Below are 25,468 nucleotides of genomic sequence, written 5' to 3'. Positions count from 1 at the left end.
GTGCACAGGGGCATTGTTGTGCTGAAACAGGAAAGGAGCTTCCCCAAACTGTTGCCACAAAGTTGAAAGCCCAGAATCATCTAGAATGTAATTGTATTCTGTAGCGTTAAGATTTCTTTTTACTGGAACTAAGGGGCGTAGCCCAAACCATGAAAAACAGCCCCAGACCATTATTCCTCCTCCACCAAACTTTACAGTTCGCACTATGTATTGGGGCAGGTAGCGTTCCAAACCCAGATAAATCTGTTGGACTGCCAGATGGTGAAGCGTGATTCATCACTCCAGAAGCTTTACACCACTACAGCCGATGCTTGGCATTGCAAATGGTGATCTAGGCTTGTGTGCGGCTGAGTCGTTGTTGCTCCTAGACGTTTCCACTTCACAATAACAGCACTTACAGTTGACCAGGGCAGCTATAGCAGGGCAGAAATTTTACAAACTGACTTGTTGGAAAGGTGGCATCCTATGACAGTGCCACGTTGAAAGTCACTGAGCTCTTCAGTAAGGCCATTCTACTGTCAATGTTTGTCTATGGAGATTGCATGGCGGTGTGCTCAATTTTTTTTTTTTTTTTTTTTTTTTTACACCTGTCAGCAACGGTTGTGGCTGAAATAGCCAAATCCACTAATTTGAAGGAGTGTCCACATACTTTTGTATATATAGTGTATGTCTCCCTACATCAAACCAATCAGCCAGAGTATCTAAATATGCAGTATAGCTAGTGAGTGTTCATTTGTAGCAATGTAGCAATGTTTCTGCACTGCTAGCCAATCAGGTCAACAAACACACAGAGACAGAGAGAGACATGTATGTCTAATCAGATACATTAGTAAACGAATGCACTTCCTGTAGTCTGAAGTTCATAATGGCAATTAGATAGAAAAACATATCTATATGAGGCTGAAGCATTCATCTTTATGGTGGCTTGCTAGTTGATGCTTGATTAGTTTAATAGAAACAGAATGAGAAGTGCACATGAAGACTATTTAAATACAGCTCTGTTATTCCTCCATCTACATACATCATACACTTAGTCATGCAAGTGTGTGTAGATCAGTAGACGGACTATTCTTCCTGTACTGAAATGTTAACTGAACTCCAGCACTGCCGATGTATGCAACATACACTGAGAAATGAACTCTCACTCAGTCTCATGGAACATGAAACTGAAATATCAGGCAGACATTACCTAACTACAGATGTGTGTGTGTGTGTGTCAGCAGTCTGTCTGTGTTATTGATCATATCAGCGTCATGTAACCCAGTAATAGACTCAGGGTAAACCCATGCTCCTGACCCAACCCAATCCCTGACCATATGGGCCACACAACAGCAAAGACCCTATTTAACCCTGTTCACTCAACAAACAGACAGTGTTACTGTTCTTATGACAAGTAGAGGTAGAGAGTTTTACGATGTGTTATTATGTACAGATCCAGTTTCTACAGTTAGTATCTGCTGCATCTCACGTGGAGGACTCAGGGCTGTGACGGTCATGGAAATATTTGTCTTGCTTTTCAGACACACCGTTTCTCCTTTCTTCCGCTCCTGACTGCATGTGCTGCCATAGAAATAGAATGAATAGAACGGGCTTCCCCATTCAAGTCAATGATGGCATAATGGGTGAACTGGTGCCCATTTTGAGTGTACCCCATAGGAGTAAAGCAGGAAGTAAAAGCAGGAATTGTAACCATCAATATGTGCTATGATTTGTTGATTCAACTCAACGTACATTGCAAAAAATACATTCCATTGCATGAGCCACATCAGTTAACATTATTTGAATGAACATTCTACATTACCACAAAAATGATAATACCAGGCAGCCATTACCAGGCAGCCATTGCGAGTGTACCCATAAGTTTACCAGTCAAATTGCCAGGGTTAGAGGTTCCAAGCCCATTCTATTCATCGTTTGCTACAACACCTTGCTTGTTTCAGCAGTGGGCAACAAAGTTCCATCACATTGTTAAGAGCCCATGTTATCACAGAAACTGAATTCAACCGTATGAATGCCTGGCCATCACGCCTTCAGTCAGCTGTTCAAAAAAAGGAGGGGGAAAAATGCAGGTCATTTTATTTATGATGGTCTTTATCCATAAACATTTGTGCCAACCCTACTACAGTAATTTCTAGGCACTGTCTGTCATTGTAAACAATGATAATGATTTATCCACAGATGGGGCATCTGCTGCCTGCAAACACCATACATGGTGGGGCTGGTCTTTGTGAGCGAGGCCACATGGCCTGCTACCGTGCCAGGCTGTGTGACTGGCTGCAGAGCCAGACGGAGGGAAGGAGAGATGGATGGATAGGGAGGGTGTGGGAACAGGAGCCAGGCGGAGGGATGGATGGAGGGATAGTGAGGGTGTGGGAACAAGAATATGGTGGGATAGAAGGCTGCAAGAATGAAGGATGGAGGGATAGGGAGGGTGTGGGAACATGGCGCAGACAGAGAGATGAAGAGTAGGCGTGCAGGTCTGCTGTGGGTGAGACACCAAACCCACAGCTGTCTGCTGGCCTCTTGACACCCTCCCACACCTCTCCTGTCTCTGTCTCCCTGGGAGCACCAGCCCACGACTACTGACCCACCGGCACACTACTAGCAACACACACGCACACACACACTGGGAGCTCATGTGGCTGAGGGGGCAGCTCAACATGCTAGACAAAAAAACTACTGGCTGGGATTCCAACCCGGGAACTCTGGCACACAACAAGACTGTGTTAGCCCTTTGAGCTAAAACCTAGGCCTTCACTGAACCACCACCGTTACAGGAACATTATACATCAGTAGGAAAGAGAACATGACACTTGAGTGGTGCTCTCCTTGGTCGGTCACTGTCATCCACTTCAGGTGGATATCTACAGTGCTTCACCCCTCCTCTCTTCACTGGCACATTCACTTCCTAGTGACTCATGCGTCATTCCTCTCTGTTCTGCTGCAGTAATACTACAGCAACATGACAAGAGGTATTCACAGCCTCTAATAACACACAGCTCTAGGTCGAATCCCAAATGGCACCATATTCCCTATATGGTACGCTAGTTTCGACCAGGGCTCATAGGGCTCTGATCAAAAGTAGTACACAATGTAGGGAATTAGGGTGCCATTTGGGACACAATCCAACTGTCCCCCAGCAGCACATAGCTGACAACAGAAATCCGAACACTGGCCTGGTTTAAAATAAACAGTCCTAACATACCCTTCTTCCTCTCTTAGACAACTTCCTCCATCCCCCTATCATCACAGGAGAGGAGGCAGATCACAGGAAGGAAGGGGTGGTGTGTGAGTGTGTGTGGTGGTCTAACGCAACACTGTGAGCTAACCCTCCCACTCTGCCCTATCATTCGTATGAGAGATACTCTTTAACAGTGTTCCAGTGTCTATCTGTCATCACGGTGTTGTTCATACCATAAACCAGCACTAGGCCAAGTATGCATAATATACTGTTTCCCTCAGGTACTTGGACAGCGGCCATATACACTGAGGATTGTATGTTTCATGTGTTAGCCTGATCAGGGTTCTAATTCAAGGCTAGGGGTTGGGGAATGGGCACCCCATAACACATCAGAGTCTGTCCATAAGAACTTAAATACCAATGTGAACCCCACAATTGTCAAAGATATCAACGTGTGTGTGTCTCTGAGAGGAGGTGTACACTGGCCGACCGGAGAGTGGGAGAGAGGCTAAAGATGGAGGAATGGAGAGAGGGAGGGATGGTGTTATCACATGGTGCTTTGATCCCAGAGGCTATGGGAAATCAATCCAGTCTAGAGCTGCTTGCTAGGTGGAAGGAAGAAAGCTGACCCTGATATAATGCTATGGATATTGCATCCATCCATTGAGTTGCTGCTGTTTGCTTTGCCAAGGTTGCATCCCAAATGGCACCCTATTCCCTTTAAAGTGCACTACCTTTGACCAGGGCCTTGGTCAAAATTAGTGCACTATAACAGGAATAGGGTGCCACTTGGGATGTGCCCATAGTAGCACAATCCCTCTAATAATATATATATATATGTGATGGGTTTTTTCTTTCAGTAAACCTATATTGCAGGGATCATCAAAAAAATGTATTGATCGGATGGTCGGGGAGCAGGAACATAATAAAACTAGTATTTTGAGATTTCAAATTGACTTTTGACAAAAACATAATAATTTCAAACCTTGATTAGATTTGGGGACATTGCCCTACATAGGGTGCCGTCTTTCGAATAGCAAGTTAAAACGGGTATCCTGACTCTCTGTGGTCATTCAAAATCGCATGGAACTTATTGTAAGAGTAGGAGTGTTCACCCGCTGTCATGGCTAAATTCTCAACCTGGACTTTGAATGCACAGAGATACTGTGATGAGATCCTGAGGCCCATTGTCGTGCCATTCATCCACCTCCATCACCTCATGTTTCAGCATGATAATGCAATTCATGGAAGCTGTAAATGTCCCAGTTCTTCATTGGCCTGCATACTCACCAGACATGTCATCAATTGAGCACATTTGGGATGCTCTGGATTGACATGTATGACAGCGTGTTCCAGTTCCCTCCAAAATCCAGCAACTTAGCATGAAAGAGGAGTGGGACAACATTCCACAGGCCACAATCAACAGCCTGGTCAACTCTTTTAGAAGGAGATGTGTCACACTGCATGAGGCAAATGGTGCTCACACCAGAAACTTTCTACATTGTAGAATAATAATGAAGACATTAAAACTATGAAATAACACATATGAAATCATGTAGTAACAAAAAAAGTGAGATTCTTCAAAGTATCCACCCTTTGCCTTGAAGACAGCTTTGCACACTCTTGGCATTCTCTCAACCAGCTTCACCTGGAATGCTTTTCCAACAGTCTTGAAGGAGTTCCTACATATGCTGAGCACTTGTTGGCTGCTTTTCCTTCACTCTGCAATTCAACTCTTCCCAAACTATCTCAATTTGGTTGGGGTTGGGTGCCCAAACTATCTCAATTTGGTGGAGGTTGGGTGCCCAAACTATCTCAATTTGGTGGAGGTTGGGTGATTGTGGAGGCCAGGTCATCTGATGCAGCACTCCATCATTTTCCTTCTTGGTCAAATAGCCCTTACACAGCCTGGAGGTGTGTTTTGGGTCATTGTTCTGTTGAAAAACAAATGATAGTCCCACTAAGCACAAACATTGATTTGTTTAACACTTTTTTGGTTACTACATGATTCCATATGTGTTATTTCAAAGTTTTGATGTCTTCACTATTAGTAGAAAATAGTTTTAAAAAAGATAACTTGGGAGGGGGGAAAAAATACCCACCAGCGGGCCAAAACTACCTGCTAGTTGAGGAACCCTGCTATAATGATTCATGAAGATTTTTAGGAAGACCGGGGGACTCTTTTAGCCAAATGTTTGACCCCATATATTAACACTCCACAACATCCAGTGCTATTTATACTACAATAAAACATAACAGAATAGAATGACTAGTGACTAAGACAAGGAATGAATTCCTTCTCAGACCCCTTCAGGACAAACCACCTGCCTGCCTGAGCTTCCGTCCTGTACTGTATGGCCTTGCAGACAGGCTGCAATGTCGACTAAACAGAGAGAGTAGAAGGCTAGAAGTGGAATATTGTGGAAAATTTAACCACAGCTCCCCCATGTGGACATGTACATGTTCTGCAACCATGAGCAGAACAAACATATACTGTAAATTCATGGGATGTATCTTTTGAATCTTTTATCCTGATTCTCCTACAGAGATAGGAGGATGTTGGCAAGGTGGCAGAGTAGAGGTGAAACCCCGAGGTCCGGGCTGGGTTACCTGAGCAGCTGTAGTTTGGCACCAGCCACCCTGCAACGGGCTAGGCAGGTAATTTACACTAGTCCTACATTCCCTGGCCCTAAAAATAGTGGCCTACTCTGTTCTGTGCAACAGAAGGAAGGAAGTGAGGGTTCCAGAACACAACAGAACAGGATAGGACAGTGAGAGGGAGAGAGGTCAGGAGGACAGTGAGCTAGGCTGGCTACGGTCACAGCATGAGAATTGAATGCCAGCACAATGGCTAGCCAGCCATGACATCTCATGTCTGCCAGACATTACAGCCTGTTCTGTGCGGCCAGTGGAGCATGCTAAGGGGAGGACGGCTCATAGTAATGTCTGCAACGTCACGAATGGATTCGCATCAAACCATGTGTTTGATACCATTCCACTCCAGCCATTACCACGAGCCCGTCCTTCCCAATTAAGGTGCCACCGACCTCCTGTGTGTGTGGCCACAAAAAGGGTTTTATACTTAAAAGATCATTGAGGTTTAGAAAAAGCATTGTGCTTATTAAGGTCCTTCCTCCTCTACCTTGTAAACCATACTGGATCTTTGTTCCACGTCCTGTTGAGGTGATTTACACGCCCCTGTCTGTCCTAGAAACACATCATGCTTCCTCTCTCTGGAATAACGGCTGTATTCATTCCAAATGGGACCCTGTTCCCTATGTAGTGCACTACTTTTGACCATGGCCCATAGAGCTCTGGTCAAAAGCATAATGGTGCCATTTGGGACATGCAGGCTATCTCGCTGGTCATCTGAGAGAACAAGCTGCGTTCATTAGTTTCTCTAAATATCAGACAGAGCATCACACTAAAAGGCTTCATTTCTCCACAGTCACACACAGCCCTTCTCCCTCAGATCCTCGTCCTCCGCTGAGAGCCAAGAAATAGGCTCCTGTTCTTACAGGCATGACCTAAATAGATAAGCACTAAATAAACTAACGACGGGATCCTTCTTCCAGCCTGAGTAGTGTTGAATTTATGCAGCTATTTTGGAAAGGCAGCAGTAGCAGAGGAACCCATTTTCTGATAACATTCTGACAAAACAGTGCCTTGTCGCCATGGAGACCACCTGGGACAAACAGTCATATTTCTTTGGGGGTCAGAAGGTTCCTGTGTGTTTAATGATTGGCTTGTTTGGTGCCCCGTGGAAAGGGCAATCTATGGAGCAGGAGGGTTACACTCCTGACCTGATCTGAGAACAATGGAACATGTCAGCTTCCAGTATTCCATTACAGAGGACTAGATAGGCCTGATTCCAGACCTGCTAGAACCAACCACACTTAAGGGCATTTTCCCAAGCTATACTGCACTGACATGGTTACAGATCCACCATAGTTGCTGGAACAGTGAAAACCTGCAGATATTTGATCCCCTGTCCCTCCCCTGGTCAGCACTCAACTAACACATTATTCCCTCTTATATACTGAGGTTGTCAACACGACCGTTCAGTAAATAACAAACTAACTGTGTCTTTATTGGCTGCATGCTTCTATAAATGGAGACTATATGGTACAGTAAAAGCAGTGGCATTTCAGCTATCACCGCCCCAGAGCAGGGAAGTGTGAGGGAAGTCACCTAACATCACTGTAACTATTGCTTAATGGGCAGAACAAAGAGCCATTCTATTACCTGGAGCCAGAGCCATACATCATATCTGTATACTGTAGGTCAGCAAACAATGGAGAATTAGTACATTACAGACTTATTCTGCTCATAAAACATAATGCACCACTTATTGTCTGGCCTGTCCCGGATTGTCTGGACAGTATGAGAGTTGGCCCCTCACATTTTAAATCGGATTTGTGATAGATATTTATGCAGGATTTCTGATAAAGCCTTCTATCGCAATCTATGATAGGTGTTGTACGTATGTGTGTGTGTTCTTGTGAGCAGACGCATGGTGAAGGGAGAATGCCAACGCGTTCATTGCGAGTGTGTGTCTGAATGCCGACATACCGTCACCTTCTCTAAGTCAGCGTCTGAGGAAGTGGGAGACAGAGGGCTGATGGGACTTAGGGAAGGGGAGCTCCCCACACTGGATATGTGTTCAGGATCAGGAACGTACAGAACCTGCAAACACAATCCATGTCTGGATTTAAACAGGCTGACACACACAGAGAAATGAACATACAGTTGAAGTCGGAAGTTTACATACACCTTAGCCAAGTACATTTAAACTCAGTTTTTCACAATTCCTGACATTTAATCGTAGTAAAGATTCCCTCTTAGGTCAGTTAGGATCACCACGTTATTTTAAGAATGTGAAATGTCAGAATAATAGTAGAGATAATGATTTATTTCAGCTTTTACTTATTTCATCACATTCGCAGTGGGTCAGAAGTTTACATACACTCAATTAGTATTTGGTAGCATTGCCTTTAAATTGTTTAACTTGGGTCAAACGTTTCGGGTAGCCTTCCACAAGCTTCCCACAATAAATTGGGTGAATTTTGGCCCATTCCTCCTGACAGAGCTGGTGTAACTGAGTCAAGTTTGTAGGCTTCTTTGCTAGCAGACGTTTTTTCAGTTCTGCCCATACATTTTCTATAGGATTAAGGTCAGGGCTTTGTGATGGCCGATCCAATACCATGACAATGATGTCCTTGTGCCATTTTGCCACAACTTTCGAAGTATGCTTGGGGTCATTGTCCATTTGAAAGACCCATTTGCGACCAAGCTTTAACTTCCTGACTGATGTCTTGAGATGTTGCTTCAATATATCCACATTATTTTCCTTCTCATGATGTCATCTATTTTGTGAAGTGCACCAGTCCCTCCTGCAGCAAAGCACCCCCACAACATCATACTGCTACCCCCGTGCTTCACGGATGGTGTTCTTCGGCTTGCAAGCCTCCCCCTGCAAGCCTCCCCCTTTTTCCTCCAAACATATGGCCAAACAGTTCTATTTTTGTTTCATCAGGCATTTCTCAAAACAAAGTATGATCTTTGTCCCCATGTGCAGTTGCCAACCGTAGTCTGGCTTTTCTATGGCAATTTTGGAGCAGTGACTTCTTCCTTGCTGAGCGGCCTTTCAGGTTATGTCGATATAGGACTCATTTTACTGTGGACATAGAAACCTTTGTACCTGTTTCCTACAGCATCTTCACAAGGTCCTTTGCTGTTGTTCTGCGATTGATTTGCACTTTTTGCACCAAAGTGGCCTCCCGGGTGGTGCAATGGTCTATTGCAGCGCTAGCTGTGCCACCAGAGACTCTGGGTTTTGAGCCCAGGCTCTGTCTCAGCCGGCCGTCACCGGGAGGTCCATGGGGCGTCGCACAATTGGCCTAGCGTCGACCGGGTTAGGGAGGGCATGGCCGGTAGGGATATCCTTGTCTCATCGCGCACTAGTGACTCCTGTGGCGGGCCGGGTGCAGTGCACGCTAATCAGGTCGCCAGGTGCACTGTGTTTCCTCCGACACATTGGTGCGGCTGTCTTCCGGGTTGGATGCGCGCTGGGTTAAGAAGCAGTGCGGCTTGGTTGGGTTGTGTTTCGGAGGACGCATGGCTTTCGACCTTCGTACGGGAGTTGTAGCGATGAGACAAGATAGTAACTACTAACAATTGGATACCACGAAATTGGGGAGAATAGGGGGTCAAATTCAAAGGGAAATAAAGTGCGTTCATCTCTAGGAGACAGAACTCGTCTCCTTCCTGAGCGGTATGACGGCTGCGTGGTCCCATGGTGTTTATACTTGCGTACTATTGTTTGTACAGATTAACGTGTTACCTTCAGGTGTTTGGAAATTGCTCCCAAGGATGACTTGTGGAGGTCTACAATTTTTTTTCTGAGGTCTTGGCTGATTTCTTTTGATTTTCCCATGATGTCAAGCAAAGAGGCACTGAGTTTGAAGGTAGACCTTGAAATACATCCACAGGTACACCTCCAATTGACTCGAATGATGTCAACTAGCCTATCAGAAGCTTCTAGAGCCATTGCATAATTTTCTGGAATTTCCCAAGCTGTTTAAAGGCACAGTCAACTTAGTGTATGTAAACTTCTGACCCACTGGGATTATGATACAGTGATTAATAAGTGAAATAATCTGTCTGTAAACAATTGTTGGAAAAATTACTTGTGTCATGCACAAATTCGATGTCCTAACCGACTTGCCAAAACTATAGTTTGTTAATAAGACATTTTTGGCGTGGTTGAAAAACAAGTTTTATTGACTCCAGCCTAAGTGTATGTAAACTTCCGACTTCAACTGTACATGCAAAGACAGAAGAGACTATGAAAATATGTTTTCAGCATGATTTATGACATCCCAAGATGGACAACAACAAGAAGTGAAAGCACACATTTCGTGTCCTAAAACCATCCGATGTAATATATCTCACACTGTGTCTGATGTTTTTAAGTGTTCATTATGATATGACTAAGTCATCATAGGATATGTTGAATATAGTTATTGTCCTGTGAGTGTGTCTGTTGTTTAAGCACTAGATTAGCATGTGTTGTTGGCGTTAAGGATCTTGAGAGGCTCTCCTTAAGTCTCCTTGTCCCCATGCAAGCAGGGCCAGACAGTTAAGTGGTGGTGAGTGTGTTCTGACTGAATAGGCCCAGTATGACGCCATGGCAGGCTAATGCTAACAAGTGTGGCCAGGGACAAAACTGGAGTGGAGTTTTTCTAGTTCCAGTGTGTGTGTGTATGATAATACTGGTGGAGCTAGGGCAGTGTTTGGTCATGGAACCCAGTAGAGAGATGTTGAGAGCCCTCCAGAGCTGGCTGGCTGGTTGGAAACAACATCAACAACCCTGCATTGTGCATCATGTTGCTGAGTGCTGCTACTGACTCTGACTGTCAATGTGATTGCAGACTCCCTGGCTTGACTCTCCATTTAAGTAGATTCGAGTGGCTCTGGTTCTGATGCCAGGAAAATACCAATTTTGGCTGTTTGTCATGTTTTGGGGTGCTACTTGGAGCCTCAGACAGTTCAATAGGACACAACCAAAAGAGGAGACATTGAGCCCAGCGAAATAGCTTTATCAGGGTTCTGCTCTGTAGCTACAGAACGAAACAATCCAAAACTAAGTAAAAGTGGGAGGTACTATCTGAACTTTGTCCAATAAGACATGCTTGTTTTTTGTTTTCTGTTATCAAACGTTTTACTCCTAATGAACAGGACCCATGAAGTTGTACCTTTTGAATGGTATTGCCTGAGGACTGGAGGGATTTCAACACTCTGTTTCCCTTGACACAGATGTCTTAGTGGAATAAACACACAGATTGTTTTAACTCTTGTGAGTGGTTAGTAGTGACACCAGTATATGCCATTGACAGAATCAGTGGGAAGAGAGAGCAGGGATGAGGAGTGGGTGAGTGTTAGTGGTTGTGGCATGGAGGATAGATGCAGTGAGAGAGACACACCAAGCATGAGTGTAGTAGATCAGTGTTTCCCAATCCATTCCTCAGGGAACTCCTCCAGGACTGTACATTTGTGTTACAGCCCAGTATTAGCACACCTGGTTCAACCTAATCAAGGGGTTTGTGACTACCGTAGTTGACTATTTGAATAAGGCGTGCTAGTGTGGGGCTGGAACAAAAAGGTGCTGCCCAGGGGATCTCTGAAAGGAAGGGACTGGGAACCAGTGATGGGTGTACAGTAGATTGTGTTCACACCTGGCCAGGACAGATGGCTCTGGAGAACAGCTTGTTGAGCTGAACCAGCTCGTTGGGTGTGGTGTCAAACTTGAGCGCTATGTTGTTCAGTGTGTCCCGCGTCTCCACCTGGAGGACCACAAAACAGAAGAGAAGCACAGAATATCAAAACTCTTGTACTGTGCTGGCTGGTCCTCCTGGGTTAGACTGAGTCCCACAGGAGAAGGAGAGAAACTCTGCTGTATTATCTTCTCTCAGAGATGAACATGGACTTTGTGTGTAGTAGTGTATTCAGACTGGCTTGGTGTAGTGTAGTAGTGTATTCAGACTGGCTTGGTGTAGTGTAGTAGTGTATTCAGACTGGCTTGGTGTAGTGTAGTAGTGTATTCAGACTGGCTTGGTGTAGTTCAGTAGTGTATTCAGACTGGCTTGGTGTAGTTCAGTAGTGTATTCAGACTGGCTTGGTGTAGTTCAGACTGGCTTGGTGTAGTCTATTCAGACTGGCTGGCTGGTGTAGTGTAGTGGCTTGGTGTAGTGTATTCAGACTGGCTTGACTGGCTTGGTGTAGTGTAGTAGTGTATTCAGACTGGCTTGGTGTAGTGTAGTAGTGTATTCAGACTGGCTTGGTGTAGTTCAGTAGTCCATTCAGACTGGCTTGGTGTAGTTCAGTAGTCCATTCAGACTGGCTTGGTGTAGTGTAGTAGTGTACTGGACTGGAGATGGTGAATGTTCATTAAATAGCACCACTGACTACACTAACTGGAGGTAAGGAAGAGCATATGTTTACATGAATGTCAATATGAGCCTTGTTTCACCATATGACCTTACTCACATGATACCAACCCACCAGGCAAACACCTGACGCTCACATTCAATCATCATCCAGTTTGATTGACATCTTAGTATATTTGGCCCAGTGGATAAACAAACTTAGTAAAGGGGGACACAGGACGTAATTTACATACATTACACTATAGGTCTACAGCTTTTACAGTACTGTATGTGTGCTATTTCAATGTATTTTAGAGGATGCAGACCGAGTGTCACAGATATAACAGCCTGTGTGGGTTGACATTGAGGCAGACTGGCAACTATTCAATCTACTTCCTGTAGCCAGCTGTGTCCTTTAAAGTGCATTAGCCAGATTCTTCTGGTAGCTATATAACTGCACTACAGAGATATGTATCTGAGCTGGTAAATAACTCACAAGTCCTGTGGGGTTGTGCCTACCAACTAACGATGACAGGGATGTCAAGAACTCCTAGTTTGTGGGAGAGGGGGCTCGTGGGAGAGGCAGGAGAACAGAACAGACGGTGTGTGTGTGTGTGTATGTGTGTGTACGTATGTGTGTGTGTGTGCTGCTGACAGTGACTCTGAGTTGTATAATGGTGGATCATGGTGCTGTTATGAGACTGGCTCAGTCAGGTGACTTCATAGGACAGAAGAAGGAAACAATTCAAAACAACATGGAGGAATGTCATTGTCTGCTCTTCTAAACTTGTAAGATAAACAACTTCTCCCCAGACAGGAGGACAGTCTTGGGCCAAGACGGAAAGACAGAAAAACGCACACACACGCCACGCACGCACACCATGTACACACGCACCCACACACACAGTCATAAGCAATGCAAGCAGGTATTAATGTGAGTGTCAGGCACACAAGTCAACAAACACATTGGAAAATTAATAAAGCAGGAATATTGTGTCTGTGACAGTCACATATGACACCAACCGAATCATTTTCAAATTCTACAAACACAGAAGAAACAGAAGAATACAGAAATACAGAGAAATACAGAAGCTCAAATATAAAAACAGAAGTTCAGCCAAACCACAACGGCCATGTTGCATGCGCGAGCGTTGCAAAATAAATGTACACATACATGTGAACTAGCATCTTCCTAGCCAAGAGCAAAAATAGTACTTGGTTCTATTTGAGAGACTCCACGCGCTGCGTCCCATCCTTATTAGATACCAGTTATTGAAGGTCTTTGCGCTGTCAGCAACTCTAATTCGGCTGGAGACACAGAATATTCTCTTCCTAGTCCATTGTGGATTGATACAGTTTATTCAATAGCATAGGCTAAAGAGTAATAGAGCAACAGTAAAGAAAAAACATCCAGTGTTTGATCAATATGTTTGGAGGGTTGACAGTCAACATTGTTGGAACTGACTTCAATAAGTATTGGCCTTTACACATCGCACTTCTCCTCAAATAAAAAATACTAGGCTCCAGTCATTTGAATATGTTTGGAGGAGCGCGTCTTTGGTAACCAGACAAGAGCTGCCCTTTGGAAATGGGGATGGATACAAGCCGAACGGAGTAGAGTAGTCTATGCACTGCAGATAGGCCTATGTGAATTGTGAATAATGCAAAAGCATGACAGCAAAAGGAGACCATTTAGAAACAATTTATGGATAGCCTACTTGGCTAATGCATGGCCAGGATAAGAAAGGTAAGGTAGGGTAAGGGTAGCCTATAAGTGCTTGTTCTTTAATCAAACAAAATGTAAAACAAGCTAATGTTACAGGAAAATAACTTGAATGTTTCTAAATACGAGTGTCACCGGATCATCTCATCGATGGCTCTGAACGAACTTTATTTAACTCTCTGCAAACTGGAAACGATTTATCCGGAGGCTGCATTCATTGTAGCTGGGGATTTTAACAAGGCTAATCTGAAAACAAGACTCCCTAAATTTTATCAGCATATCGATTGCGCAACCAGGGGTGGAAAGACCCTGGATCATTGTTACTCTAACTTCCGCGACGCATATAAGGCCCTGCCCCGCCCCCCTTTCGGAAAAGCTGACCACGACTCCATTTTGTTGATCCCTGCCTACAGACAGAAACTAAAACAAGAAGCTCCCACGCTGAGGTCTGTCCAACGCTGGTCCGACCAAGCTGACTCCACACTCCAAGACTGCTTCCATCACGTGGACTGGGAGATGTTTCGTATTGCGTCAGACAACAACATTGACGAATACGATGATTCGGTGTGCGAGTTCATTAGAACGTGCGTTGAAGATGTCGTTCCCATAGCAACGATTAAAACATTCCCTAACCAGAAACCTTGGATTGATGGCAGCATTCGTGTGAAACTGAAGGCACGAACCACTGCTTTTAATCAGGGCAAGGTGTCTGGTAACATGGCTGAATACAAACAGTGCAGCTATTCCCTCCGCAAGGCTATCAAACAAGCTAAGCGCCAGTACAGAGACAAAGTAGAATCTCAATTCAACGGCTCAGACACAAGAGGCATGTGGCAGGGTCTACAGTCAATCACGGACTACAGGAAGAAACCCAGCCCAGTCACGGACCAGGATGTCTTGCTCCCAGGCAGACTAAATAACTTTTTTGCCCGCTTTGAGGACAATACAGTGCCACTGACTCGGCCTGCAACGAAAACATGCGGTCTCTCCTTCACTGCAGCCGAAGTGAGTAAGACATTTAAACGTGTTAACCCTCGCAAGGCTGCAGGCCCAGACGGCATCCCCAGCAGCGCCCTCAGAGCATGCGCAGACCAGCTGGCCGGTGTGTTTACGGACATATTCAATCAATCCCTATACCAGTCTGCTGTTCCCACATGCTTCAAGAGGGCCACCATTGTTCCTGTTCCCAAGAAAGCTAAGGTAACTGAGCTAAACGACTACCGCCCGTAGCACTCACATCCGTCATCATGAAGTGCTTTGAGAGACTAGTCAAGGACCATATCACCTCCACCCTACCTGACACCCTAGACCCACTCCAATTTGCTTACCGCCCAAATAGGTCCACAGACGATGCAATCTCAACCACACTGCACACTGCCCTAACCCATCTGGACAAGAGGAATACCTATGTGAGAATGCTGTTCATCGACTACAGCTCGGCATTCAACACCATAGTAGCCTCCAAGCTCGTCATCAAGCTCGAGACCCTGGGTCTCGACCCCGCCCTGTGCAACTGGGTTCTGGACTTCCTGACGGGCCGCCCCCAGGTGGTGAGGGTAGGCAACAACATCTCCTCCCCGCTGATCCTCAACACTGGGGCCCCACAAGGGTGCGTTCTGAGCCCTCTCCTGTACTCCCTGTTCACCCACGACTGCGTGGCCATGCACGCCTCCAACTCAATCATCAAGTTTGCGGACGACACAACAGTGGTAGGCTTGATTACCAACAACGACGAGACGGCCTACAGGGAGGAGGTGAGGGCCCTCGGAGTGTGGTGTCAGGAAAATAACCTCACACTCAACGTCAACAAAACTAAGGAGATGATTGTGGACTTCAGGAAACAGCAGAGGGAACACCCCCATCCACATCGATGGAACAGTAGTGGAGAGGGTAGCAAGTTTTAAGTTCCTCGGCATACACATCACAGACAAACTGAATTGGTCCACTCACACAGACAGCATCGTGAGGAAGGCGCAGCAGCGCCTCTTCAACCTCAGGAGGCTGAAGAAATTCGGCTTGTCACCAAAAGCACTCACAAACTTCTACAGATGCACAATCGAGAGCATCCTGGCGGGCTGTATCACCGCCTGGTATGGCAACTGCACCGCCCTCAACCGTAAGGCTCTCCAGAGGGTAGTGAGGTCTGCACAACGCATCACCGGGGGCAAACTACCTGCCCTCCAGGACACCTACACCACCCGATGCTACAGGAAGGCCATAAAGATCATCAAGGACATCAACCACCCGAGCCACTGCCTGTTCACCCCGCTGTCATCCAGAAGGCGAGGTCAGTACAGGTGCATCAAAGCTGGGACCGAGAGACTGAAAAACAGCTTCTATCTCAAGGCCATCAGACTGTTAAACAGCCACCACTAACATTGAGTGGCTACTGCCAACACACTGTCAATGACACTGACTCTACTCCAGCCACTTTAATAATGGGAATTGATGGGAAATTATGTAAATATATCACTAGCCACTTTAAACAATGCTACCTTATATAATGTTACTTACCCTACATTATTCATCTCATATGCATACGTAGATACTGTACTCTATATCATCGACTGCATCCTTATGTAATACATGTATCACTAGCCACTTTAACTATGCCACTTGGTTTACATACTCATCTCATATGTATATACTGTACTCGATATCATCTACTGTATCTTGCCTATGCTGCTCTGTACCATCACTCATTCATATATCCTTATGTACATATTCTTTATCCCCTTACACTGTGTATAAGACAGTAGTTTTTTTTTTTTTTTTGGAATTGTTAGTTAGATTACTTGTTCGTTATTACTGCATTGTCGGAACTAGAAGCACAAGCATTTCGCTACACTCGCATTAACATCTGCTAACCATGTGTATGTGACAAATAAAAATTTGATTTGATTGATTCTCTAGTTCCATGATAGGCATATATCCTACATGGAGGGTTTTTTAGGCATATATCCTACATGGGTTTTTTTTTAGGCATATATCCTACATGGAGGGTTTTTTAGGCATATATCCTACATGGAGGGTTTTTTAGGCATATATCCTACATGGAGGGTTTTTTAGGCATATATCCTACATGGAGGGTTTTTTAGGCACATATCCTACATGGAGTTTTTTTTAGGCATATATCCTACATGGAGGGTTTTTTATGCATATATCCTACATGGAGGGTTTTTTAGGCATATATCCTACATGGAGGGATTTTAGGCATATATCCTACATGGAGGGTTTTTTAGGCATATATCCTACATGGAGTTTTTTTTAGGCAAATAGCCTACATGGAGGGTTGTTTACGCATATAGACTACATGGAGGGTTTTTTATGCATATATCCTACATGGAGGGTTTTTAGGCATATATCCTACATGGAGGGTTTTTAGGCATATAGCCTACATGGAGGATTTTTTAGGCATATAGACTATATGGAGGATTTTTTTAGGCATATAGACTACATGGAGGGTTTTTTAGGCATATATCCTACATAGAGGTTTTTTTAGGCATATAGACTACATGGAGGGTTTTTTAGGCATATATCCTACATGGAGGGTTTTTAGGCATATATCCTACATGGAGGGTTTTTAGGCATATAGCCTACATGGAGGATTTTTTAGGCATATAGACTACATGGAGTTTTTTTTAGGCATATAGCCTACATGGAGGGTTTTTTAAGCATATATCCTACATGGAGGGTTTTTTAGGCATATATCCTACATGGAGGGTTTTTAGGCATATAGCCTACATGGAGGATTTTTTAGGCATATAGACTACATGGAGTTTTTTTTAGGCATATAGCCTACATGGAGGGTTTTTTAAGCATATATCCTACATGGAGGGTTTTTTAGGCATATATCCTACATGGAGGGTTTTTTAGGCATATATCCTACATGGAGGGTTTTTTATGCATATATCCTACATGGAGTTTTTTTTAGGCATATATCCTACATGGAGGGTTTTTTGGGCATATATCCTACATGGAGGGTTTTTTAGGCATATAGACTACATGGAAGGGTTTTTTATGCATATAGCCTACATTGAGTTTTTTAGGCATATAGCCTACATGGAGTTTTTTTTAGGCACAAAGCCTACATGGACAGTTTTTTAGGCATATAGCCTACATGGACAGTTTTTTTTAGGCATATAGCCTACATGGACAGTTTTTTTTAGGCATATAGCCTACATGGAGAGTTTTTTATGCATATAGCCTACATGGAGATTTTTTTTAGGCATATAGCCTACATGGAGGGTTTTTTAGGCATATAGACTACATGGAGGGGTTTTTAGGCATATTGCCCACATGGAGTTTTATTTAGGCATATAGCCTACATGGAGGGGTTTTTATGCATATAGCCTACATGGAGTTTTGCTTTAGGCATATAGCCTACATGGAGTTTTTTTTAGGCATATAGCCTACATGGAGGGTTTTTTAAGCATATAGCCTACATGGAGTTTTTTTTATGCATATAGCCAAAATGAAGTTTCTTTTAGGCATATAGCCTACATGGAGGGTTTTTTATGCACATCCTAAATAATGAGAGGAGCTGGATAAAATAATGTACAATAGGCTACATAGATAAAAAGTGGATGATCCCAAACTAGATTTATTTCAAAGCGGTGTCACGAGCCATATCCTTTATGATAGTCTTGGCTACTTGCTGAATGCAATGGGCAGGACAAATAAAACTACCTTCATTGAGAGGAGGGGAGGCTATGCTTGGTTTTTAATCAAATGAAACTAAATGGGTTTACGGGAACAAAAGTCACATCTCCGACACTGATCCTCAACACGGGGGCCCCTCAGGGGTGCGTGCTTAGTCCCTTCCTGTACTCAAATCAAATCAAATGTTATTGGTCACATACACATGGTTAGCAGATGATAATGCAAGTGTAGCGAAATGCTTGTGCTTATAGTTCAGACCATGCAGTAATATATAACAAGTAATCTAACAATACTCCCTGATCACCCACGAATGTATGGCCAAGCACAACTCCAACACCATCATTAAGTTTGCTGCCAACACAACAGTGGTAGGCCTGATCACTGACAACGATGAGACAGCCTATAGGGAGGAGGTCAGGGACCTGGCAGTGTGGTGCCAGGACAACAACCTCTCCCCTCAACATGAGAAAGACAAAAGGAGATGATCGTGGACTACAGGAAAAAGAGGGTCGGAGCATCCTGACCGGTTGCATCACCACGTGGAACGGCAACTGCTCGGCCTCCGACCGTAAGGCGCTACAGAGGGTAGTGCGTACAGCACAGTACATCAGTGGGGCCAAACTTCCTGCCATTCAGGACCTACATACTAGGCAGTGTCAGATGAAGGCCCAAAACCCCCAAAAATTTGAAGTCATAGATTGTTCTCTCTACTGCATGTCAAGCGGTACCTGAGCGCCAAGTCTGGGTCCAAAAGGCTCCTTCTACCCCCAAGCCATAAGACTGCTGAACAACTAATCAAATGGCCACCTGGACAATTTGCATTGACTCCCCCTATGTTTTTACAATGCTGCTACTCGCTATTTATTATCTATGGATAGTCACTTTACCCCTACCTCGACTACCCTGTACCCATGCTCATTGACTTCAGTTTTTATTTTTTAACTTTAGTTTATTTAGTAAATATTTTCTTAACTGTATTTTAGCATCACGGTAAGGTTGTTGTATTTGGCGCATGTGACAAATAAAATTTGATATCTTGCGTTCCATGTGCATATGGGCACTGTGCGCCTGGATAGGCTGCGCCTCCGCACTCAAAATCCATGCCATAACCAATCGTGTTAGCGCTAAGTCCAGCTTTTGGTTGATTTTAAATATCCCCACCAGCTTTACCTGAAATTGGCCCTTTGGCGCACGTTTTTAAGGACACACTTCAGACATTGCCACCCCTTCCATCTCAGTGCAAGTGAGCTCATATAAGACAGCTAAATGACCAATCCTGGTGCAAGGGTTAGAAAACAGAAGAGTGCCAGTAACTGTAAAAGAGCGTGTGTTTGACAACTGCACTGGCTAAACACCAGCAGAAAATAGAGCCCACAATGTTCATGTCCCAGGACAAACTAGCTAGCAACAGTTAGCTAACTAAATTGTCCATGAATGTTTCATGTGTGTTTAGAACTGACCTACGTGTCATGAACCCATCTGGTGGGGATAGATAAAAATCAACATGATGGCACACGCATGGCTGATGTAGTCAGCATGTTAGCAACCATGGACCTCTATCTGTGTGTGTGGTGTTAGGGAGGACTAAAACCTGCAATATGACCCGACTAAATTTCACATAGAAATGTGAGTTATATATGTCATTGAAAGCAAGTCTAAGAAGCTGTACATCTGTTCTATGTGCACTATTTCTATGCTACCTGTTTAAGTATCCTTTACTTTTGCTTTTGTACACCAGCTTCAAACAGCTGAAAATACAATATTTTTGGTTATTGAAAATCTATTTCACAGCGGTTAAGATGGTACAATGATTCTCTACACTGCTTGTTTTGTCAAATAAAATGAAATGAGGCAAACTATTAGAATTTTTGCTACCAGGACAGGGCAGCGTGATCTCTTCATATTGCACCTTTCATTATACTATACACCCTGTTTCTTTCACAACTTAAAATCCCCAAGCTAAAAAACACCAAGCTAAATAACTAAAACAGAATCAATATCAAACCATGCCTGTATAAACGCTGGAAATGACAAAATTATGTAAGGAATTTTTCAATATAACCAATTAACACTCTGGCTGCATCTGAAAAGGCACCCTATTTCCTATATAATGTAGTGCACTATGTTTGACCAGGGCCAGTACATGGCTCGGTCAAAAGTAGTGAACTAAACTCAGCAAAAAAAGAAATGTCCTCTCACTGTCAACTGTGTTTATTTTCAGCAAACTTAACATGTGTAAATATTTGTATGAACATAACAAGATTCAACAACTGAGACATAAATTGAACAAGTTCCACAGACATGTGACTAACATAAATGAAATAATGTGTCCCTGAACAAAGGGATGGGGGGGGTCAAAATCAAAAGTAAGTTAGTATCTGGTGTGGCCACCACCTGCATTAAGTACTGCAGTGCATCTCCTCCTCATGGACTGCTCCAGATTTGCCAGTTCTTGCTGTGAGATGTTACCCCACTCTTCCACAAAGGCACCTGCAAGTTCCCGGACATTGCTGGGTGGAATGACCCTAGCCCTCAACCTCCAATCCAACAGGTCCCAAACGCACAGTGTTGAGATTGCCTGTAATGATGCTGTGACACACCGCCCCAGACCATGACGGACCCTCCACCTCCAAATCGATCCTGCCCCAGAGTACAGGCCTTTGTGTAACGCTCATTAGTTTGACAATAAACACGAATCCGATCATCACCCCTGGTGAGACAGAACCACGACCCGTCAGTGAAGAGCACTTTTTGCCAGTCCTGTCTGGTCCAGCGACGGTGGGTTTGTGCCCATAGCCGACGTTGTTGCCGATGATGTCTGGTGAGGACCTGCCATACAACAGGCCTACAAGCTCTCAGTCCAGCCTCTATCAGCCTATTGCGGACAGTCTGAGAACTGATGGAGGGATTTTGCGTTCCTGGTGTAACTCGGGCAGTTGTTGTTGCCATCCTGTACCTGTCCTGCAGGTGTGATGTTCGGATGTACCGATCCTGTACAGGTGTTGTTACACATGGTCTGCCACTGCGAGGACGATCCGTCCGTTCTGCCCCCTTGTGGCGCTGTCTTAGGCATCTCACAGTACGGACATTGCAATTTATTGCCCTGGCCACATCTGCAGTCCTCATGCCTCCTTGCAGAATGCCTAAGGCACGTTCACGCAGATGATAAGGGACCCTGGGCATCTTTCTTTTGGTGTTTTTCAAAGTCAGTAGAAAGGCCTGTTTAGTGTCCTAAGTGTTCATAACTGTGACCTTAATTGCCTACCGCCTGTAAGCTGTTAGTGTCTTAATGACCGTTCCACAGGTGCATGTTCATTAATTGTTTATGGGTCATTGAACAAGCATGGGAAACAGTGTTTAAACCCTTTACAATCTGTGAAGTTGTTTGGATTTTTCGAATTATCTTTGAAAGACAGGGTCCTGAAAAAGGGACGTTTCTTTTTTTGCTGAGTTTATATAGGGAATAGGTTAATATACCAATCACTATAGCAGACTGTCACTGTCGATGACCTATCTTTTAGAACTGCCAAATCAAGAAATACTGTGATTGATTTGTAGTCTTATCCGATTTGTAACAGATGGGCTTTTACAACATATCATGTTGATGAATAAATTGTCTTGAAAAGGAAGGCAGAGAAAGGCACTGCTGTTGATATCAGAAGCCAAACAGTTGGACTAGGAGACACCAATGATAACCACCACATTTACAGCCTGTAACATGGGCAATAACAACATCTTAAAAGTACAAGCCCAACAATAAAGGTCTACAGTATTTACAACTTGGTGTGCAGTACTTAAGAATACTTAAGAGTGGCAGTGTTAAATTAGGTGTTACTTATATTTTTTCGCAGGAGATTGAATAAAAGTCTGTCTCTTCGGACAGAAAGCCAACTCCTATTTTAGCTTGTTGGGAACATAAGCAGACAGTCAATATCCACCGCATACTGTTACAGTCTGTAGCTCCAACACTAATGCAGGCAGCACAGCCATTCATCCAGACTAGTTCAGCAGTAGCAGCACACTGCATTGATTCTTCCTGAGTACCATTTGCTAACATCTCATCCATGGACTATTTCTTTTTAGCTTTACCTCCTCATTTCAGCACCAATACAGCCTGTTTCAGCACCAATACAACCTGTTTCAGCACTGTTTCCTTATTGGACGGTAATTTACTGCCTGTTGATGGGAATCATTAATTAACTATTAGAATTATTAAATGTGTATTGCCTAACTGTTAGAGTCTAACAGTTAGACAATCTAATATTAGGAGGACACGCACACACCACACACACACACACATACATACAGTATGCTACAGACATCCTGGTGACTGGTAGTGGTCACCTTGTCTGACTGAGAGGACAAACTGACTCAAGAAGGACAGACAGACAGAGCTGACTAATGGTGCCATAGAAAGACACACATGACCAAAACTCTACCCTGTGGTGGAACATCAGACTGGATCCAGACAGACCCGTGGAACAGCAGTGTGTAGCCTATCATCACGTTGATGCTTGCTAGGTCAGTTATAACCTGGCCCACATACAGTAAATGCATACAAATATATATATAGAGACAACATTTTCTAATCCAGGGATTAATCAAGCCAATTCAATTCCCAATAAACCGATGTCAAAACTGATAGAATCCAAAACAAGGTGAAATGTGAGTCACAAAACAAGAAAAGGAGTCAGTGTGCGCAATCAAACAGGAATGAATATAGATTATACGTTCTGCAAATGGTTTAATCATCCAGAATGGAATATCAGAAGGACTATCGCTCCAGAGGCTTACAATGCAGCCTGTCTGATGAAGCCTGGATATGTGCATATGGGATGACAGTTGCCATAGCGACTTTGTCTTTACCACCCTAATGGCATGCATTGTGTGTGCCACTGCTGTGCCGTTGTTCATCATTCAGATGCCTCATTTTACAGCCATTACAACTGACAGCTAGGACAGACATTCTCCCAGTCAGAGGCAGAGGACACAGAACAACAGAGGAGACTGTGACTCCAATTCAAGCCAAGTGTGTTGATTTTTAATCTGAGGGTATCCTGCTATTGACACACTTGTTGAATTATGCAAGAGAACATGACAACAACAGTAATTCATGAGGCAGTCTAGACAGCGCAGGTGAGTGCAGGTAAGGTAGACAGAGCAAGTGTTTGGTGGTTACAGCCCCCCCTTTATGTTAATTTAAAGATATATGCAAATACACAGTATATTACAAATTAGGCACCTATCATTTTCTTTATTAAAAAAAAACAATAAATTACCTGAATTCCCACCAAAATCATTATTTGTCCGTGCCAGTAAAGTGTTGTATGTGCTATAACTCAGTCAATATCTGATGGATTATAACAATGTAAAAAGTTGGGCGTATCTTCATCCATTGCCCAACTGTTGCATCTATTAGAATTGTTTTAAAAAACGTTAAAACATTTGGATAACCATTGCTACTTAAACATTTGAACTAGGGGCCGATGCATATCGTGATTCATTACATCCCTTATAGGAACCATATGGGCCACATCCATTGGTATTGAAGAAGCTAACAGAACAGTGCATTGCCATGACTACTACATCTCCAATAAGCATGGTGCTATAGTAAGATAGTGGAGCTGCAGTACATGCGTTGACATTTGACTGCTGCTCCTCAGAGTTGTTATTGTGACAGAGTGGGTAGTGACAGTGCTGATGACTGACCTCTCCTCTCCCTCTCTCACATACATACAGATGTGAAAAGCCTGAAACAGTGGACCCATTCTGGTCCCCCCCACCACCACCACCACACCAGTGTGAATAATGCTATCAATAGGAGTGATTGTGAGGATCGAGTCCCCCACTGACTGACTCATCTATTTCTAGTAATCAATTCATCACACACATACGCACGCACGCACGCACACACACACACACACACACACACACACACACACACACACACACACACACACACACACACACACACACACACACACACACACACACACACACACACAGTCTTGTACAGCTAGCCTTCTGGGGACACACAATTCAGTCCCATTCAAAATCCTACTTTCCCTAACCCATACTCTTACCCTAACCTTAACCTTAATTTGGGGTTCCCGAGTGGCGCAGCGGTTCGAGACCCTGGTTCAATCCCGGGCTGCATTGGGAGTCCCATAGGGAGGTGCACAATTGGCCCAGTGTCGCCCAGGTTGGAGGGTGTGGCCGGGGTAGGCCCGTCATTATAAATAAGAACTTGTTCTTAACTGACTTGCCTCGTTAAATAAAGGTAAAACGAAATTAAAATGAACCCTAACCTTAACCCAAAAACCTAACCCTAGCTCCTAAAACTAACCTTAGCTCTGCCTTTCATGTTCTCCCACCCTCTCCACACCGGCCTGATGTACAATATAGAAACAAGGCAGAAAGTTGCAATAGGCCCGTGCAACCCAAGGTTTGATACCAGCATAAACGGAAACCCTCTTAATCTTAATCCTAACCCTTGACGTTCTAACCAAAACCCCCTATAAATAGCATCTGACCTTTTGGGGACTAACAAAATGTCCCCAGTTGGTCTATAATTATTTGTTAGTTTTATTTATTGTTGTTATTATTATATATATTTTTAACTGCATTGTTGGTAAGGGCTTGTAAGTAAGCATTTCAAATACCTGTTGTATTCGGCGCACGTGGCAAATAAAATTTGATTGGATTTGATTTTTGATTTTGTCATATTTTTGTTGGTTTACTATTCTTGTGGGGACTTCTGGTGCACGTCTGCACACACACACACACACACACACACACACACACACAACCTTCTGCAGCGCGTCACAGTGCATACTACAGTCATTAGGAGTCCTTACCTCACACTGTGGTGAAGTACCACACAACTAGAACATGTCATTAGTCATTAACTGCAGACACATTAAAATGTCTCCCACCGTTGATGTAGGGTTGTTCCACCTCAAAAAGCACAAAAAA

General features: G+C 43.9%; 1 protein-coding gene across 9 annotated transcripts in view; it reads right to left on the bottom strand.

Annotated features, from left to right (window-relative positions):
- The window catches only part of LOC112222798 (oxidation resistance protein 1), a 199,010-nt gene that overhangs the window by 22,268 nt on the left and 151,274 nt on the right, over window positions 1–25,468 (bottom strand). For 5 of the 9 annotated variants that reach the window (XM_042304791.1, XM_042304789.1, XM_042304792.1 and 2 more), the window contains 2 exons: window positions 11,419–11,526; window positions 7,754–7,867 (listed from right to left, as the gene is read on the bottom strand). The exons of 2 other annotated variants lie outside the window; for them this stretch is intronic. In XM_042304791.1, the coding sequence (XP_042160725.1) occupies window positions 7,754–7,867; window positions 11,419–11,526 (222 nt within the window). The remainder of the gene's footprint in view (window positions 1–7,753; window positions 7,868–11,418; window positions 11,527–25,468) is intronic. 2 more of the 9 variants (XM_042304790.1, XM_042304793.1) reach the window with 2 other exon arrangements.

The sequence above is a fragment of the Oncorhynchus tshawytscha genome, linkage group LG23 (genome assembly GCF_018296145.1).
Source record: "Oncorhynchus tshawytscha isolate Ot180627B linkage group LG23, Otsh_v2.0, whole genome shotgun sequence".
Taxonomy (NCBI): Eukaryota; Metazoa; Chordata; class Actinopteri; order Salmoniformes; family Salmonidae; genus Oncorhynchus; species Oncorhynchus tshawytscha.
Note: the sequence above shows the minus strand (reverse complement) of the source record. Positions and strands in the feature narration are given on the sequence as shown.